At 37.1% G+C, this 20,951-nt stretch overlaps 2 protein-coding genes across 5 annotated transcripts in view; one reads left to right on the top strand and one right to left on the bottom strand.

The window, feature by feature from the left end:
* Positions 1-6,089: 6,089 nt before the first annotated feature.
* Positions 6,090-17,351, bottom strand: LOC139752105 (WD repeat-containing protein 73-like). 2 transcript variants are annotated; one of them, XM_071667998.1, is made up of 5 exons: positions 17,185-17,349; positions 15,236-15,327; positions 12,565-12,692; positions 9,739-9,823; positions 6,090-7,717 (listed from the first exon to the last, which is right to left on the bottom strand). In XM_071667998.1, the coding sequence occupies exons 1-5, from the start codon at positions 17,253-17,255 to the stop codon at positions 7,008-7,010; spliced, it is 1,086 nt and encodes a 361-aa protein (XP_071524099.1). In that variant the 5' UTR covers positions 17,256-17,349; the 3' UTR covers positions 6,090-7,007. The 2 variants fall into 2 exon arrangements, with proteins under 2 accessions (XP_071524099.1, XP_071524100.1); XM_071667999.1 differs by lacking the exon at positions 15,236-15,327 and having other exon boundaries at positions 17,185-17,351.
* A 595-nt stretch (positions 17,352-17,946) lies between these two features.
* LOC139752104 (uncharacterized) overlaps positions 17,947-20,951 on the top strand; it is a 38,891-nt gene continuing 35,886 nt past the window's right edge. For 2 of the 3 annotated variants that reach the window (XM_071667996.1, XM_071667995.1), the window contains exon 1: positions 18,049-18,285. The gene's annotated coding sequence lies outside the window, so the exon portion shown is untranslated. Of the gene's footprint in view, positions 17,980-18,048; positions 18,286-20,951 lie in introns of those variants that run through there. The other variant, XM_071667997.1, reaches the window with a different exon arrangement.

Below are 20,951 nucleotides of genomic sequence, written 5' to 3'. Positions count from 1 at the left end.
CTCGATCCTCGCTCAATTTCAAGTGCCACAGCGACAGGGTCGTCCCGTAACCATATACTTGGAATCCCCAGCCACCTTGGAGATCGAGGGAAACCGAGACAGCTAAAATCTTTTCACTCCATCCTTCCATCTTCAATGTGGTCTCCTCCTCCTCCTCCTCCTCCTCGTCCCCTCCAAATCTGTCACAACCTCTCGTCACTCATTCTCTCCACTACATCCAAACCATTTCAGCACACCCTCTTCAACCTTCCGAACCACACACTTCTTATTGATACACATGTCTCTCACCCTTTCATTACTTACTCAATCCAACCACCTCACACCACATACTGTCCTAAAACATTTTTATTCCCAACACCTGAACCCTCCTCCGCACACCCTTATCTACAACCCATGCCTCACATACAATATACCCATTTTCGCCCTCCTAGATAACGAAGAGGCCAGGTGAAAGCAAAGTCTGTGGGACCTGGTTGTGGGTAGGGAGCTGTGGTTTCGGTGCATTACACATGACAGTAAAAGAATGGATGTGAACGAATACAACCTCTCTTCATATATATGCAGGAGGGTGAAAGGAGGGCAAGAAATAGAGTGAATTGGAGTCATGTGGTATACAGGGGTTGACGTGCTGTCAGTGGATTGAAGCAAGGCATGTGAAGCGTCTGGGGTAAACCATGGAAAGCTGTGTAGGTATGTATATTTGCGTGTGTGGACGTGTGTATGTACATGTGTATGGGGGGGGGGGGGTGGGGCCATTTCTTTCGTCTGTTTCCTTGCGCTACCTCGCAAACGCAGGAGACAGCGACAAAGTATAAAAAAAAAAAAAAAAAAAAAAATATATATATATATATATATATATATATATATATATATATATATATATATATATATATATATATATATATATATGGGCCATTCTTTCGTCTGTTTCCTTGCGCTACCTCGCTATCGCGGGAGACAGCGACAAAGCAAAGTAATATATATATATATATATATATATATATATATATATATATATATATATATATATATATATATATATAGTTGATAAACTGCGGTGATCTAAAGTTTATGGGAGTTCGTATTCATTTCATGCAAGTGTGAAGGCAACATGGGTGTATGTACGTCTGGTTTAATTAACAGTAGTTTAAATATCAAAAGCAAGGATCTATATCTCAAACTTACGTACATTACAATAAAAGTTATCATCAACAACTAGAGGTAATTTCTCCAGAATCCAGATCATACGTTAGACATGGGATATAAGACTTATAGATCTTATACAAACTTCACAAGAAATCTCCCTCGCTGCTGTTTATCTGTGACATCGTCTTCTGACGGTCGATAATGGAAGGAATAAAGGGGAAAGTGTCAGCGAGAGTTTTAGCAGAGAAACAAAAATCTAACAATAGAAAAAAGGGATAAAGCTCACCTAAAAGAGATAATCCAGCTCAATTAAACTATAATCTACTTCTTTACTTGCTTTTTAACAGCTTTTGCTATTTCACCGCTGACTGAATGCAATGATACTTGTCCGTGACATCTTGTCACTGATGAATACGCCCGAGGAAGTTTTATTATAGTATACCACCAGAACTTGAAATACTCGTTTTCTATAGCTCTTTAAAGACTACCTAATCGTCTATTACATTTATTAATATTAAAGCTTACTGTATTGTTCTGGGTTAATTTTTCTATTTCATGAATAACGTTTTATAAATGTATATACTTTTTATGGAACAATGTATCTTTAATGACTCAAAATCACATATTTTTGTATAAACATTTTTCACAATCATTCGGTGCTTTATGGTATTATATATTCCCACTAACACACTCAAAAATGTAATGTCAGAATACCGGAATATGTAATTTTGGAGTCCCGCACGGGATGATGATTGACGTAATCGTATTCTTTAATTCATTATCACTTTATTTTAAATTTAGAAAATGTTTTTCAGGAGAATATGTTTGATCAAACATCTGTACATCATGCTAAACAGACGGGAGCTACTTAGGTGTTTATTTTGAATGTATGCATAAAATATCAGTATATATACAACAGAATCACTCCTATTTTAGTGATAAAATAAGATTACAGATTCCTAGTCCCTTATGAGACTGCAAATTATATTCAAAGAAAAATAAAATGATCTCGGTGATTTGACTCTGTTATTCTTCCACGAACGATAACTGGATAAAAAAAAAAAATTCAGCTCGGTTCCATAAATAATCAAAAATATTTATTACCGACAACCTTGACATAAATATATTTTCTACAGATTCTTTAAGATTATCATAACCTACCCTTTAACCTGCAATGTTACTGTCACACAATTTAAACTTTTGTTCCACACTCCAGTTTGCCCGATTTAAAAGGCTTCTTTTTATCATTAACCTGTACCTTGTGCAAATCAATATACTTATACTTTTATAAAGTTTCCATAAAGGCTTTCCAAGAAACACAGACGTGTTGGTCATCGGAGACAATATGTTTTTCAGATGTTTCCTAAAGTTCCGGTTAAAAAGATGTTCTCCAGTAAAAAAAAAAAAAAAAAATATCTTGCTTCTGTACACTGTTGGTGCTTTCAACTTTTTTCCAATTTGCGGCAAACTTCTACGTTCTTTTTTCAGATTTATGACACAGTACTTGTTAAACGTATGAAAATGGCTGAAGACCTGTGACAAGAATACGCTCAACTACGTTAAGGATACTCTACCACGAAAGTAAAATACGTATCGATAAAAGATCTTAATAGAATTACTTTAGTAATATACCCTACATATTTTAATTAAATTCGACTTTGCAAGGGTAATTCTTTATCTTCATTTCTAACATCTTGTTCTCTCAACCAAAACCAGATCCCTCATATCAATCCTCAAAAATTCTCTCAACACACAGAAGGGTTACTAGTGGCTAGCTACTGGTGGCACAGCACTGGGCCTCTGAATATTGGTTGAAAGCACTGTACTATTAAAGTTTAACCTAACAGCTAAGCAACTATTTTCCTGGGGGAAGCCTTCTGTTCCAGGGGAGTAAAAATTCAATGTCTCCATGACTGTACTCAGGCAAACCTTTCATACCGCTTCTACACATCAGACTTGCCTTAACGAAATTTTGTATAAACTTTGGGCGAGGTAAAAATCTTCCAGAAATCGATAACACTGCGATAAGAGATGACATGATTTAAGCTGGACCACAGCTTAAAATGAATATAGTAAAACTCTTGACTGGACACTAACCTTAAGGGCCTTCAAAAGCAGCTTTTGACGGATTCTCAAAAAAACTTAAAAGCAGGTAATTATGAGATGTAGCAGTCGAAGCGCTTCAGTGACTACAAAAGTAAGGGCCGCCTAACGTATTTTTTTTAAGATCCACTTTTTTTGCACTTCACAGGTTTTCATTGAACATGTGGATGATGTCACTGATGATTATAGTGGACTCCATCACTGTTCTCCTGAAATAAAACAACAGATTCAAGGAAGGTCATTCTCTTGGTCTCTTTAGAGAAAGTAATTTGGAATGTAAAGTTTGGAAATCAAAGAGCATCCCATTTTTCAAGTTCAAGCGCATTTTTTTGTGCAAAAAACATACAGTTGTGAAATAGTACCACGGTTTATATATACCTGTAATGAAACTCGTCTTTAAAGTAAAGAAGTGTAAAAATAATATTATTCTTTTGCAGAGTTGGAAAATTCCCAGACTTTGCTATGATTAGATTCTCATTATACAAATATATTAATACAACTATAATCAGAAATCTAGACAAAATGAAATTTTTGGGCTGCATTTGTCTTAATAGCAAACCAAATAAGCTAAAATCATAACTTTTCACCACAGATGTGGAAAATAAATTTTGACAGGTATAATCATCCGTATTTAAAAACCAGTGGATGAGGACATCTCCCTATATTAATATGTCTGTTTAACTGTTCAGGTTCTTGTCAAACAATTCATTTATAGCAGCATGTATATATATATATTTTCTCACAATGTGCTCTTATTTCCCATAAGCACACCTCTAAGAAAACCTCTACCTTTTCATCAAATATTAATATAGGATCTCAACAACAGTCTTTCCCCTCATAATTTGATCACCTAACTCAGGGAAGTAAAACTCAAGTTGGTGAACAGGACCTATTCTTGGACATGTGGGAGCTAACTTACTTCCTTACCTTACATCTTGCAACATACTAATATCTACACTAACTGCAGTTTTCAGAAATATCAAGTTTCTAAATCATGGATGAACAAAAAAAATTCTAAACTACTCCAGCAATAAAAAATTTATTTTTAAAAAAATACTTCCAAACGTTCTTTAATGGATAGTAATGAGAACATAATGAAGTGAATAAAACTCTCTGGTCCACAGTAACTTAAAAATACCGAGTGCTGACACCTGGCACTGCTGCCTGACACCTGGCACTTCTACACTACATCCAAGTCCTCAAAATATGCCTCCATGGAAAGTGCCAAGGTCATTCTAAGGCTGGCATCTAAGTGCTTGTTACCAAAATCTGCTTAAAATTATTGTCTTGGATATGGTGAACATCGTCCACACAACTCTACTGCAAATAGTATTCTTCCACATACTGTATTGATAAATTTAACAAATTCTAACAACTGAGAACATATCTTTGAACAGTGTTGTACTGAAGATCAACAAATTTTATTTACATCTACTGATGGGCATTGTGAGAATGGGGTTCTGAAAAATCTGAACTTGGGTACATGAGTTTTGGCACACACAATTTCCTGGTATAGTATACAACAATAAGCACCTAGTATCAGCCTTGTATTGATGTTCTAAACTTTGTTTCTGATTTTTACAAGAGAATTTTGCCTTCTTTCTCATGGTAGAATAAGCACTGTCTGTTGCAACACTCACTAGCCTTTTCTCTGAAAATAAGATATAAACTGCAAATCATCAGATAAGTTTGAGACTACTGGCAACTATATTTCTTGAAAGGTTGATATCCGAAAAAGATTAGTATTTTTCAGGCACTAAATACTGTAGTCTTCTTCAAACATATCTTCATAAACTCTTCTAAAAATGTCCTTCAAGCAGAAGCTATTTCTTAAGAAAGGATACAGTTAATTCTCACTGCTCCTTTGATTACATGAACTGTTCGTGCCACTTTTGCTTTAACAACGACTGTTACACTTCATTTTGTTTGCCCTGAAATAAGTTTAATATAATCCTGTCATAACTATTCCTCTGACATGATTTATATCTCCCACCATTTGTGTTTTTTGTAAAAAGCACTGCTTGCTTATGTATCACATAAATAGCTTTCCATTTACCTCCATCATGAAGATTTGTATAAGCACCTCCATTTCTCCCGAAACACAAAGAACTTTCTGTTTATGTTCCTCTTCAGAGACATGCTATCCCTAAGTTTTTTTTTTTTTTTTTTTTTTTTTTATACTTTGTCGCTGTCTCCCGCGTTTGCGAGGTAGCGCAAGGAAACAGACGAAAGAAATGGCCCAACCCCCCCCCCATACACATGTACATACACACGTCCACACACGCAAATACACATACCTACACAGCTTTCCATGGTTTACCCCAGACGCTTCACATGCCTTGATTCAATCCACTGACAGCACGTCAACCCCTGTATACCACATCGCTCCAATTCACTCTATTCCTTGCCCTCCTTTCACCCTCCTGCATGTTCAGGCCCCGATCACACAAAATCTTTTTCACTCCATCTTTCCACCTCCAATTTGGTCTCCCTCTTCTCCTCGTTCCCTCCACCTCCGACACATATATCCTCTTGGTCAATCTTTCCTCACTCATTCTCTCCATGTGCCCAAACCATTTCAAAACACCCTCTTCTGCTCTCTCAACCACGCTCTTTTTATTTCCACACATCTCTCTTACCCTTACGTTACTTACTCGATCAAACCACCTCACACCACACATTGTCCTCAAACATCTCATTTCCAGCACATCCATCCTCCTGCGCACAACTCTATCCATAGCCCACGCCTCGCAACCATACAACATTGTTGGAACCACTATTCCTTCAAACATACCCATTTTTGCTTTCCGAGATAATGTTCTCGACTTCCACACATTTTTCAAGGCTCCCAAAATTTTCGCCCCCTCCCCCACCCTATGATCCACTTCCGCTTCCATGGTTCCATCCGCTGACAGATCCACTCCCAGATATCTAAAACACTTCACTTCCTCCAGTTTTTCTCCATTCAAACTCACCTCCCAATTGACTTGACCCTCGACCCTACTGTACCTAATAACCTTGCTCTTATTCACATTTACTCTTAACTTTCTTCTTCCACACACTTTACCAAACTCAGTCACCAGCTTCTGCAGTTTCTCACATGAATCAGCCACCAGCGCTGTATCATCAGCGAACAACAACTGACTCACTTCCCAAGCTCTCTCATCCCCAACAGACTTCATACTTGCCCCTCTTTCCAGGACTCTTGCATTTACCTCCCTAACAACCCCATCCATAAACAAATTATATGGAATATATGGAATATATGGAATGTGACACTTACTTATTTTAAATTTGAATGATGTGTTTTCCTTTACAGTCATGTTGGCAAAGGATAGTGTCTGTTAACAAAAGAATTCAACAGTGTGCCAACAAAAAGCAGATATTCACTAGCTGTCAAAATGGAAACAACAGCAAGTCCAGCACACCCTCTGCCACGGAACACCTATCCCTATTAAATGACGAGTGGAGAAACTACTTGATATCTAAATGCCCATTTCTTCATTGTTTTAGGTTGATATATTTTTCAATTTTTGATTAATCCCAAGAAAAAATTTCAGCAAATGCTGTCAATGAACACTTGCCTGATATGCCTGAACTCCAAACTACAAATCATCTTGAGATCCAGATTTGTCGTCAAATGTACCTGAATAGTATGTAAACAAACGTAGCTCCCTATAATTTAGTAACTGGAATTATATATACGAGGAATTCCAATCAAATATTACTGATAAATGGTAATATGATGCAGTTTTATTTCAGGTTTGCAGTTGCTTAAATCTCCAGCCCTGTAGCTTACCAGTGTTATCAGCTGAAAACAAAAGTTTCTCCTGTGATGGGTGCCACAAATGTGTTAAAACATTTTGTACATGACTTCCTCTATGACCATCATGGGTAAAAATACATCCACCCTTTACCTCAGGGCATTTGAAATCAAAAACTTGTACATATGTGTCATAACCAGACACTGATAACAGTGAGTCAGTGGGACTGATGCACACCTTATGGTTAATGTTCTTTTTCTCCTGCACCTCCAAGGCACATACATATATTGCTTTGCTGACATTTCTCAGATCATACACATTTAGGTCACCACTGGCATTAGCAACAGCTACAACACATCCATCATGATTTACATCCATTGTCCACTTCTCATCAAATTTTTTTGGTGGCTCTATTTCTTGCATAACCATTCCAACCCTAGGTTCATACAGAAGTACATTTCCTTTGTCTCTTAGGCCTATGAAGAGCCTTTCAGATACATAACTCATATTGCTTATCACATCCACAGAGCTCCAGGTACTTGCTGAGATGTTTGAAATTCCTTTGAGATTCCATGACTTGTGAGAGCTCAGATCAAAACTGGAGATGCTGGAGAGAGATGCACCAAAATAAATGCTGTTATCTGTAGCAGCTAATGATGAATCCCTCAGATCACTTCTCAATGTACTAGTCAAAGAAATCACATCTGCAAGTATATGAATATCAGATGTATAAAGTACCATGTACTGTGTTATCCATTTGTAGTTATACCTAAGCAATCTTGTAAACTTTATCAGTATAATCAAGTGATAACAGACTTTCTCTAAAAACTTGACCACTGTTTACTTTTGGACTTAGTTCTCATTCACAGATTTACACCACATTTCAGTATAGTTTCCCTAAAATATCCAATTTAGTATAGTCTCCCTAAAATATACAAAAAATCCTATTTCAGAAAGCTTACTTGTCCATACTGTGCTATGAATAGCTAAAAATATACATATCTTTTATATTATATGGGTATAAAAACTAATCCTTGCTTAATATAACATCAAATCAAATGATACACAGCCAAGAATTTACACACACTTGCAATGAAATAAGAATATGATACATATTTTTTTTTTTAATTTTCCAAAAGAAGGAACAGAGAAGAGGTCCAGGTGAGGATATTCCCTCAAAGGCCCAGTCCTCTGTTCTTAACGCTACCTCGCTATCGCGGGAAATAGCGAATAGTATGAAAAAAAAAAAAAAAAAATTCAATAGTTCAAAAGAAACACTAAATAAAGATCTCTTTTTAAGAAGGATCTAATTCAGTTCTTAAAATATACTTTAGCTCATTTCTAAATTTAGAAAGAGAAGAATTAAGGAAAAGTTTCTAAGCATTATACCACATAAACTAAATTCATTCACCTAATGAGTAAATTATCAGCCTAAACAAATAAAAGCTGAGGATACTTTTCTGAGCACTATACAGTTCCCCAGTAAACTGAAAGCACATCATCTAACAAAAAATAATTCACATCTATTGATTCAACATCTTGAAACATAAATACACATGATACTTATTCACACTATCTTCCTCTTCATCTTGTACAATGAAACCTTTCTTAACTAAAATAATTCTTGTTCATACATCTTGGTTTTATGGGGGTCTAGGAAATATTTTTTTTCCCTCATGTTATCCAAATATTATGCATGTCATTACACCCATGTTAACTGAAAAAAATCTTTCTTACAATAGAATATTTTCAAATGAGTAGAGCTTTCAAAATATTCCTTTCCTAAACCATCTTTTACTAAGAAAAAGTTTTGTCTCCAAGTCAATTTGGTTATAGGATAGTTTCTGTTAAAAGTATCAGTAAGGTATTCTCAAGAAAAATACTTTTGTTACTAAACTAGATTATATGATGAAGACCTGTACTACTAAGCTATCATCCTTTAATATCCCCAGCTCCTTGTTCAAGATGTGGAGCAACACCTGTTATGAGATTCTGTGCAAAACAAAAACAAAAAAAATGGGCATAAAGCACTTTAAGAAAAAATTCTATTCCCACACTGAATGAAGGACTTTATCAAGCATAATACGAAACCAGTTTAATAATTCCAAGAATTAGCATAAAATACAATAATTAAACCCAAGACCCCTATTTATTATTATGAGTAGCACCTATAATGAAATTTCAAGAATCATAATTCTGAAGCAAATAAACCCCTAACTGCTACCTTGATTAGCACCAATGATGATAATTCAAAAATCAAAATTCCTAAACAAAAAGTGCCAAAATTTACTTTTTTCTTAATTACAAAATATGTTGATAAATGCCTATCAACAGACATCCTATAAAAAGGTACCAAGATGCCAGCTGTAAATACTTTCCTTTTATGTCAGCTGATATGGCATGGGCAGCTGAGGCCCTAATCATTACAGGTAGGCACCAAGATAAGTATGGAATAAAAAAAACACATGACTGATGAACCTTACTTATCCTGTTTTGTACTCCTCTGAAACCAAATGCAGTTCTGAGTGAATCAACACACTATACTCTAGGTTGATCTTGGCATGTCCTATTCTCCACAGAGTTAATATGATAAATAATCTCTATCTTTTGATTCAACCTATGCTAACTTTTGTTCACGTGTATTAAAACTCCTTACCTTAATACTTTATAAGTAATTGAAAATAACTGATGAAAAGTAGCTAACAAAATTTGAATTAATTTATACCTGAGTCATCCTTGGGTTGTGGAATGGTATATAAATGTACACCATCTGATCCTGAAGTTACAACATTTGATGACACATACAACATCTGTAAAAAAAGGAAAATATTCTTTGAAACTTAGGAAAGAAGACATGAGTTCCTGAACACTGCAGGAAATATAGGAAAGAACATCTCAAATCACTTTTAGTCAATTAATTAGATTTTGGCTATAAGAGAGGATCCTACAAGTGAAACTAAACCAAATAAGCCTGTATTCAAATCATAACTAACCAACACTGCAAGGTACCCTGGACCTACATCCACACTGAACTGGGCAGCCACTGGTGTCACTCACTCATCCATAAATGGTTACAATCTATTCTACTTTGTGATATAATTTTCAGTCATAAATCATATTTCTTAACATGTATCTCCCTATCCATCTATATATTTGATGTCTATTTCCTTCGAGAACTCCCATCAAGGGGGTGGCCATGGCAAATAGTCTCCACTTATCCCTGTCCCTGCATGTCTCCCTCGCAAACACTTCGAACCCCATTTTTTTCCTCCAATGCTCTTCCACTCTATTTCCCAATATCACAAGTGGTCTTCCTCTCATGTCAACCCCTTTCAGACTACCATACACTCTCCTTGTAAACTCCCTGTCCTCCATTATTTCTATACATCCAAAAGTGTTGTTTCACCCACTCTACCACTTTACAACACATTTTCTTTCGATTCCCTGCCATATCAAATCTCTCATAACCCCCTCATCACATTCTTCATTCCATCTTGTCATACCACATGCTTCTCATTTTCACAGCCTGGATTCTTTACCTCTATGATTCATCCCATGTCCATGTTTCAGCCACATATGTCAGGGTCAGGAAGACTATGCTGTCCCTTAATACTTTTTTTTTTTCACTGCCATACCTATACCTCTACCCTCCATTATTCTATAAAGGGACCCAGAGACTCTACTACCCTCTACTGCTCTCTCCCTTATCTTTCCCTCCATACCTTCTTACATACTCAAAATAGCTTCCAAATACTTAAATTCTGTCACCTCTTCCAGTCTTTCTTCCCCCAAATATATAACACAGATTAGTACACTTTCTTCTCTTGCTCTTGAGGGCTTTGCAAAATCTATACATTACTCTGTTTCCTTTCAAAGACCATTACTTTATTTTTACTTGCATTCATATCAATCACCTGTGCTTACACATATCATAAAATACACTTGCAACCTTCTGCAACTCCTCTTTAAAAAACAAATGACACAATATCATTCAGAAACAGGTTTGTCACTGCCACCATACCTCATCACAACACTCCATCTCTATACCCCTTTTCTCTAGTTTTTCTTTTATCTCTGATCACTCCATCCATATATCATCAAAAAGATGGTGCCACCACACAGCCATGCCTCATACCCATACTTATACTGAATCTTTCACTCAACTCTCAATCCACTCTTACCCATGCATTAGCTCCTCTGTATAAGGTTTTCACACCACCCAATTGTTGTCCCCCTTCCCAAATATCTTTAAAACATCCTATAAAGCATTCCACTTGACTCTGCCATATGCTTCCTCAAGATCTATAAAAGCTGCATACAGGTTCTTATCTTTCACTAAATACTTTTCCACTCATCCCCCTACCTTTTCTAAAACCCACATGTTCCTCACTCATTCGGCATTCAGTCACTTCCATCACTCTAATGGACACTCGTGTATACTTTTCCAGGTATACTGAACAGACCTATTTCCCTATTATTGCTACATACATCCTAAGCACATCCTTAGCCACCAGCCAATCTTCAGGATTCCTTCTGCTCCCACACTAAATTACATATCAAATGCACCCATTCCATCACAATACCTCCTCCATACTTAACATTTTAGCTGCAATCCCATCCACTCCAGGTGCATTTCCAACCTTCAACCTTATTACTGCCCTTTTTTCCTCCCCCCTGCTCTTGTATCCTTTTCTTTCCATCCTCCATATCCATGCGAGTAACGACTGCCAACTCACCTTCTCCTGCATTCATCAATTCTTTAAAACTCTTTCCTTTCACTTCCTCCTTTTGATTCAGCGACTCCCCTTCCATACTTATCGTATCTACATTTCCACATTTACATCCACCTCTTCCCTTTTTTACCTCCTTTTAAAGGAATTTCTTATTTTCCTTATACTTCTCATTCACCTTCCTTCTAAAACCTTCATCTACTCTTAACTCTTAACAAATCACACTAAAATGACACAACAAGCACTAAAAAAATTGCCCTCCGAACCCAGTGTTGAACATCATCCCAGCAAATAAACACTCACCTGACACTACACTCACAAGACATATATGAGTTACATTTTCTCATCTGTGATCTTGATACCACCTATATCTTAAACAGTGCAAGAACCAATTCAGCACACCACAGGACCCCCTCATGCCCAAAATGCAATTTCATAATTAAAGACATTGAAAACTTCCTCCTAAATTGTCCTGCACACACTTCACAAAGACATTCAATACACCACCACTCTCCTTGACCTGCAGTCACACCCAGTCAATGTGGCAAGCTCCCTGAGTAGCAAAGGATCCCCATAAAAGGTGGTTTCTAAGGCAGGATGGTAGTGGTATATATGATATATCCATATATATTTGTAAACAGACATCATACAATATCAGTAATCAGTTTTCAAAATTGTTATAATCTTCAGTTTGAAAATTACTTACACAACAGAGGAGAATGTTATCAAAACATCTATAGATCATTCATTTCTTGGAATATTTTTCAAATCAAGGATTTGAACTGCAAATTCATACCTACTCTGGCCTAAGCCTTCCTTACCTCCTTCACTAGATTTTCAGTGTAACCAGCTGTAAGAAGACTAAAATCACGATTCCTAGTGAGTCCAGCATCTTTCCCAGCGATTAACTTAGTTGGGATGCTCACTTCCCACACTTCATGTAGGTGCTCTAGAATATATGAAAGGAATGCAATAATACTCTTACACCTTCAGTTCTAAAGTAATATATGATATCTAGCTTCATATCTATACTTATTCAGTACCAAGTAGAAACATACTTTGTGGCTTTTTTCTAAGCCTTAACATAGCAAACCCAAACATTTACTGAATAGCTGCTCCTTAAACCACCACTGGTAAGTGATCACAAGTAGTTAGATATTCACATACTATGGAACAAAGCCAGATAAAGCTCTGCTTTACATGAATCCAAATAGAACTGTCCAAAACAATCAAACCAATGGACAGGCATAAGGGCATTTTGTACCCTTAGCTTATCCCATGTATGCTCAGAAAGTTCCTTTATAGATCAAAAAAATAATACCTGAAAAGGAAAAGGAAATCAACACTTTGCTAAACTATTAGATCACAGAGACATTATACTGCCTACAAGGCCAGATATCCTTCCATCCTGTTCTCACTTAGATGCTGGATATCCTTCTGTCCTGTTTTACTAGGAGGCTGATTAATCCTTCCCTTCTGTTTTACTAGGAAGCTGAAAATCCTTTCCTCCTGTATCACAAGGAGGCTGGAAATCCTTCCTTCATGTTTTATCACTTTCTGAAAGTGGAAACAGAGGAAGGAGCCAAGCAAGAGTTTCCCTAAAAGGCTTATTTCTCTTGTTTCTTATGCTACCTTACTGACATGGGAAAATGTCATCAGGTATTGCAGAAATAAAAATCATGAAACATATGTATTAAAAAGTATTCACTTGATAAAAGTCCTTATTCTCTTAAACTGAATGAAATATCTTCCAATTCCTTACTGGGTTTCAGTCGAAAAATAAAATGTGTTTAAACAATTCAGCCAACATGATGTATGAAAGGGAAATACAGCATTTGTGTAATTTAGAGCCAACACTAGAAATTCTCTCACACTCGTCTTTAAAGAGCTTTTCAAAATGAGGTCCTGCTGATGACGACAAGGTAACTGCTGAACTATCTCACTAATCCTATCTTCTGTACTGAAACAAGTATCACCAGCAAACTGAACTGCAATTATCCCTATCACTGATATTTGTTGATTCAGGATATCCAAAAGTGTGTGAAGGCAGAGACCAAGTTCACTGAGCCTTATGAAATGCACATCCAATATCAGACTTTAATATGGATATATATTGAGCTTATTCTAAGTATAAAAGATTCTCCTCTTACATTCCTGTCCTCCTTTTACTTCTAATGATAACCCTGAGAACACATAATAAACCACATATAGCTTACCTCTGTGGAAGGTATTAAGAATATATGGTGTGGGAGGCAAGTTGTTAGAAGCAGTGAAAAGTTTTTATCGAGGATGTAAGGCATGTGTACGTGTAGGAAGAGAGGAAAGTGATTGGTTCTCAGAGAATGTAGGTTTGCGGCAGGGGTGTGTGATGTCTCCATGGTTGTTTAATTTGTTTATGGATGGGGTTGTAAGGGAGGTAAATGCAAGAGTCCTGGAAAGAGGGGCAAGTATGAAGTCTGTTGGGGATGAGAGAGCTTGGGAAGTGAGTCAGTTGTTGTTCGCTGATGATACAGCGCTGGTGGCTGATTCATGTGAGAAACTGCAGAAGCTGGTGACTGAGTTTGGTAAAGTGTGTGGAAGAAGAAAGTTGAGAGTAAATGTGAATAAGAGCAAGGTTATTAGGTACAGTAGGGGTGAGGGTCAAGTCAATTGGGAGGTGAGTTTGAATGGAGAAAAACTGGAGGAAGTGAAGTGTTTTAGATATCTGGGAGTGGATCTGTCAGCGGATGGAACCATGGAAGCGGAAGTGGATCATAGGGTGGGGGAGGGGGCGAAAATTTTGGGAGCCTTGAAAAATGTGTGGAAGTCGAGAACATTATCTCGGAAAGCAAAAATGGGTATGTTTGAGGGAATAGTGGTTCCAACAATGTTGTATGGTTGCGAGGCGTGGGCTATGGATAGAGATGTGCGCAGGAGGATGGATGTGCTGGAAATGAGATGTTTGAGGACAATGTGTGGTGTGAGGTGGTTTGATCGAGTAAGTAACGTAAGGGTAAGAGAGATGTGTGGAAATAAAAAGAGCGTGGTTGAGAGAGCAGAAGAGGGTGTTTTGAAATGGTTTGGTCACATGGAGAGAATGAGTGAGGAGAGATTGACCAAGAGGATATATGTGTCGGAGGTGGAGGGAACGAGGAGAAGAGGGAGACCAAATTGGAGGTGGAAAGATGGAGTGAAAAAGATTTTGTGTGATCGGGGCCTGAACATGCAGGAGGGTGAAAGGAGGGCAAGAAATAGAGTGAATTGGAGTCATGTGGTATACAGGGGTTGACGTGCTGTCAGTGGATTGAAGCAAGGCATGTGAAGCGTCTGGGGTAAACCATGGAAAGCTGTGTAGGTATGTATATTTGCGTGTGTGGACGTGTGTATGTACATGTGTATGGGGGGGGGGGGGGGTTGGGCCATTTCTTTCGTCTGTTTCCTTGCGCTACCTCGCAAACGCGGGAGACAGCGACAAAGTATAAAAAAAAAAAAAAAAAAAAAAAAAAAGCTTACCTCGAGAAACAGCTAAAAGCAATCTGTCACTGTCACAAAATGTTGCACAAGAAACAAAGCCTTGTACATCATACATTGACAAGTCCTCATACCTGTGAAATAAGAAGAGGAAAAATTATAAAAAGGAAAACACTGAATCACTACACTAACATTGACACATATATTTGCTCCAGGAAAAAATTAAAAGATACAAATCTACTTAAACCATGACATGGTCCAGTGGGGCTTAGCTGTAGATAGTGGACTCTGGTTCTGTTGCATTATTCACGGCAGTGAGAATGTCTACCCTCAAAGTTCTGACTAATACAATATCTAATGATAAACTACCAAGAATATGAATACCTAAAAATGGTTCTACTAATTACAACCATCTATCTACTGGTATTTCTTAAAAAATGGAGTGACTGTGTTGCTGTTTGGTTAGTTACGATTTTCACTGTATGTATGTATCATGGCCTGAGGAATGGCAGAATGCATGCATGTCAGAGGTAAAGGGAACAAGGAGAACAGGGAGATCAAATTGGAGATGAAAGGATGGGGTGAAAAAGACTTTGAGAGATCATGGCCTGAACTTGCAGGAGGGTGAAAGGCATGCATGGGATAGAATTACTGGAACAAAATGGTACACAGGGGTCAATATGCTGCCAAAAAATTGAACCAGGGCATGTGAAGCAGCCAAGGTATACCACAGAAAGGTCTGAGGGGCCTGGCAGTGCATAAGGTGTTGTGGTTTCGGTGCATTTCACGTAACAGCTAGAGAATGGACATGAGCGAATGCGGCCTTTCTTCGTCTATTCTTGGCGTTACTTTGCAAATGAGGGAAACAGTGATAATGAATGGCTAAAAATATCAGAAGTGAATTACCCTAAGTAAAACTGAAGAATACCTGGTAGTTGAAATTTAAGCTAAGGGTAATGAAATTAACACCACCAACTCAGGTAAATTTTCCAAGGCAACAAATTGTGCATAACAAAGCAAATCTAAATGTTTTATAAAGTAAAAAATACTAGGTTGGCAATATCTCTAAATGTTTTATAAAGTAAAAATTACTAGGTTGGCAATATCTCTAAATGTTCTATAGAGTAAAAATTACTAGGTTGGCAATATCTCTAAATGTTTTATAAAGTAAAAATTACAAGTTTGGCAATATCCCTAAATGTTTTATAAAGTAAAAATTACTAAGTTGGCAATATCTCTAAATGTTTTATAAAGTAAATATTACTAGGTTGGCAATATCTCTAAATGTTTTATAAAGTAAAAATTACTAGGTTGGCAATATCTCTAAATGTTTTATACAGTAAAAATTACTAGGTTGGCAATATCTCTAAATGTTTTATAAAGTAAAAATTACTAGGTTGGCAATATCTCTCAATGATTTATAAAGTAAAAAATATGATATTGGTAGGGAATGACTTGATCCAGTTTTATATTCTATGATAATAAAGCAGGAAGTGGGGAGTGATGTGAAAACCAGAGATAATAAGAAATTAAGTAAGAGAAAAGTACGTAAAATACTTTCTGTAATGTCATTAGTATTTTTCTCTTACATCTCTAAATATAAATTTCGTTCCCTAAACTCAAGTTGTTTGGTTATCATGGATTTATTTTGTAGAGGTGTTTACTTAAAGTTTACAAAAAGGCCTATTCAAGCCAACCTTCGTAGCCCTCCCCACTATCGAGTTACAAGAAAAAAAAAAGCAATCAAGTTCCCTAATCTCTAGCATATATCTAATTCAAAATATCTAATTTCAAAGTTTAATATACTTTCAAAGATTATAGGATCGCGATATTTGAGTAACCTCTAACCCTTAAATGGCCTACTAAATTAAAAGTACCATCTGTCTGTTCTGTTTTCCATCTCATGGTATAATTAAGGAAACCAAGAACACTTACATAGTTGCCAATCTAACTTAAGGCATTATTAAATATGATGCAAAACCATTTCATACCTCTTAATAGACTCAAAAAACCACTCATCATCTGACTCTTCACTATCGGGGGATGCGTAAGAGGCATCCATCTTAAAGGAAAAGGCGATAAATGGAGGAATTGGAGATGGCAGCTGGAGATGTCATCATCTGTGTATATTTATAGTCATAATGTTGTGCCCGTGACGTCACCAGGAGGCAAACATTCGTACCCTGCGTTCGTGACGCGCATTCGTGGATTTGCGGATTCAAGTATCTCATTAAAGTACTTTTTTTTTTTTTTTTAACCTCTGCATTAACATATTACTAATGACATTAAGTTGCATCAGATGCAATAGATGTTGATTTAATAGGTTACATAGCTTATAGAGTTGTTTTTACTGACATTTCCCTATTTAAAATCTGCCAACGCTGGCCACATCATTTCTAATAATTTTTTTTTGGTTGTGTTCTCCGGTGACCTTTCACTGTGGGTCTATGTTAGGAATCACTACAAACAGATGTAGTGTTCTGGAGGAGACCGATTGATCCAAATGACATGGTTGGAGGAATAATGTGATTCATCAGCAACCTACATGACCGTGGAGCCCGGGCCAATGCCTCCCAAACCCCCGCCCAGAATTGGACCATGATCACATATGTCGTACAATACTCATTCAGAGTTCTTTTTCGCGTCAGATTTGATATGCTTGATTTTTTTCCCTCAGTAAGTCATCTTTAACCCTCCGTTTCTCTCCTCTGTTGTCGAAATAAAAATATTTTTTCAAGAGTTAGTTTCACTCGCCAGGTTGTTTACGCGAGGAAGGCGCAGATCAGGTAATGGCTGACGTGTTGAGTTCTATTTCTTGAAAATTTTCAGGCAAGGCATCACCATTTTACGGCCCTCTTCGTACGAGCTTAATGCCCCATTTCTGTAGGTTCCGTTGCAGTCATATTGGATGACTTGTGAACAGAGGGTGAGGCGGTGGAGGCCATTATCGTGTACTATACAAAAGAGCGGGAAGGACGCGGCGGCATGGCTTGCATCATTGTTGTGGGACGCCGCCGCCCACACACACCTCCTCGCGCTCCACATAGGACGGCCCTCGCGTAGATTTCTTTATAAGAGCACGTACACTCAAAGTAAGCCATGAAACCGAGGTGGGAAGACGGGTGTGTGATAAGTGCCTAGGCGTGGGTTAGTTTGGCCTAATAGGCGAGGGTTTAGGGAGGGTGGTGGGGGGTGCACGAGTGCCTGGCATTAACACTGGTGAGACCCGTCTTGACGGGAAGCTGGGATGGGTCAGGGTTTGGTGGGCCTGACATTATTTGAGGCTTAGGATATGCTACCGGGGCACTCCTTATTTTTAATTGTGAGGTGGGGTATATGGTTGTTAACGAGAGGTTGGGTTCTGCCTGTCTTATAATGATAAGCTGTGCTGGTATGGTGAACCATCACTCCGGTGTTCTATTTCTTTGTACAGAATTGATTGAAAATGGTATTGTAGTTACACTTGTTCGGCAGATGATGTGGAGCTTTTTCTCTTAAAAGTTTAGTGTAGCTTCACATCGCTGTTGCTTCTCTATATTGAGTGATTTCCTTCAACAGTATTAGTGTACTATTTAGAGAAAATGACAGATGCATATCTTGACCTTCAGCATTGTGATTTAGACAACGATATTAATAAGGCGATAGTAATTGTGATTTAAGAATAATGTGAAGGTTCAGAATAATATTCTGATATATCAACAGAATTTTTGACATTCTTATAAAATCTTCTTTGAAATTCTTATCAAATCTTCCCAGCATTTAGAGGATTTATCTTAAGGTTAAACCTAACCAAACAAATTTTGCTAAATGTTTGAAGCAGTAATAACAACAAATAGTCGTGAAAAAATGTCAATTATGAGTCATCCTTGATTGATTTTAGCGTAAGTGGACTGGATGCAGACAAACATATTACACAGCGAGTGGCCATTCAATCCCTAGCAGCAAGCAAGTATAATGTTGGTGTATTTCTCAAATAACGTAGGCACCAGGTCAAGTTTTTCATTGGTTTAGGTGATGCTATTGTTGGTTCAGCTGATATTTTAGGTGATGTTTTTGTTGGTTTAGCTGATTTTTGTTTTAACAAGATTTACAGTATTTAACCTTATATTTTCCCCTAAATACCCTTCATAATTATTGCATTATGTTATCTTGTTTGATATTATACTCTGCTCATATTCATGTTCCCCATCTGTTATTGTATTCTCTGAACAGTATACATTGTCTATGCATAATGTTGGAGATTTGCTACTGGAAGCTTAGTTGAATCACTGGATAGTGAATCCTCTTTTACCATATGAAATGGCTCCATGGCCAGTATGCATGACAGACATGGAGTCTGCAGCCTATGAAGTAAGCATAATGGTTTCATAGTTACTGATATGGTTGTCAGATGGAGAACCTGCAAATTATGCAGACGAGAGATATGCTTACACATATGGTCGTTTGTGCACAGATGTTCTAAAATACTGTCCATGTGACGCTTTATTAATAATTATTTGTAAATGATAACTTATATTGATTTATTACATGAATGAAAAATAGAAACTTCATTTACCACCCATTTCTGGGATTTATAAGCAAGTTATAAGTAAATCCACTTCATTCTGTATCAGAATAGTCAATCTGTCCATTGTTGACATTTTCTCAGGATTCAAGCATCTTGAACAGTGACTGAAAGGAAATGAAGAGGACACTTACGGGAAATTCTCATGCAGACAACCAAACAGTATCTGTTGCTAAGAATTTTCTAAAGAAAAAACAGCTGATGTGAGAGATGCTCTTTGATCACTTACCTGTCAAGCCAACAGAAACTAAATGAGGCAGTTAGAGTTATAAAAAAAAATGCTTTAAGTCAGATTCAAGAAAACAGTACAGCATTATTTGATATTATCTACTGGCAAGGTCAGTCTTCTCAAAGATTTGCATACCCAACAGACAGGAATAGATCACAAAAGAGACATTCCACGGTGAAAATATTAGAAAACAACTAGGATGGTTAGAGTCTAAGCTGGATATATGTTCCAATATGTTACTCATGAAACCTGTCAACTGTACATGATTCTTCTGCTGGACAAGTCAGTGAATACATTAGAAAAGTGTTCTGAGGAGTTATCACTGATGTTGCATGCTGCAGATTGAAAGCAGGTGTTGCTACATCTACACTTTGCTGACTACATGTGATTAACCAAGATGTGTATTTTGGAAGAACGGTGTAGGAAATACTTTTAAAGGATATAACCAAGATGTGTATTCTGGAAGAAGGGTGTAGGAAATACTTTTAAAGGCTATTTTAGAGTGGTGTGGCATGGCCAAAGACGTAGCAGGTATTACTGTTAGATGCATAAGAGCATGTTGTGGCTGGGGCTGCTGAGGAATTGTGGCACTTTGAATTGGGTAGCAGTACATATATAACAGCAGTTGATTGTGACCATCACCTCCCATTGATACTGGAATAGACATGAGGGGTTAAGTGATTGCTTGCTACTGAGTTGGCAGTGCAGCAGGAGATGGAGTATACGTAACAGCAGCAAAAGCATACTGGTTGTCATGAATCTCATGACTTTTTACTAAACTTTCTTTTCGTACCCAAAAAAATCAAGTTATTTATAAAACATATTTAACCCAACAGTTTGAAAGATTCTTGTAACATTAAGTCACTTCAGAAAATATGTTTAGTCTTTTTCTTTCAAAGAGGGTGGAAGTAATGTCTGAGTGTCGAGTGATTTGCCACTGGCATATTTGTCATTTATTTTACCTT

This window comes from Panulirus ornatus, chromosome 12, assembly GCF_036320965.1.
Source record: "Panulirus ornatus isolate Po-2019 chromosome 12, ASM3632096v1, whole genome shotgun sequence".
In the NCBI taxonomy this organism is placed as follows: domain Eukaryota; kingdom Metazoa; phylum Arthropoda; class Malacostraca; order Decapoda; family Palinuridae; genus Panulirus; species Panulirus ornatus.
This window is presented reverse-complemented; position numbering and strand designations above follow the sequence as displayed.

Excerpts from the sequence above, each read along its gene's own strand:
- LOC139752105 (XM_071667998.1), bottom strand. The coding sequence starts at position 17,255 with ATGGATGCCTCTTACGCATCCCCCGATAGTGAAGAGTCAGATGATGAG. Across the intron at positions 12,693-15,235 it reads GCTTTTAGCTGTTTCTCGAG|AGCACCTACATGAAGTGTGG; the intron begins GTAAGCTTTTTT and ends CATATATTCTAG. Across the intron at positions 7,718-9,738 it reads ACAACCCAAGGATGACTCAG|ATGTGATTTCTTTGACTAGT; the intron begins GTATAAATTAAT and ends ATATACTTGCAG.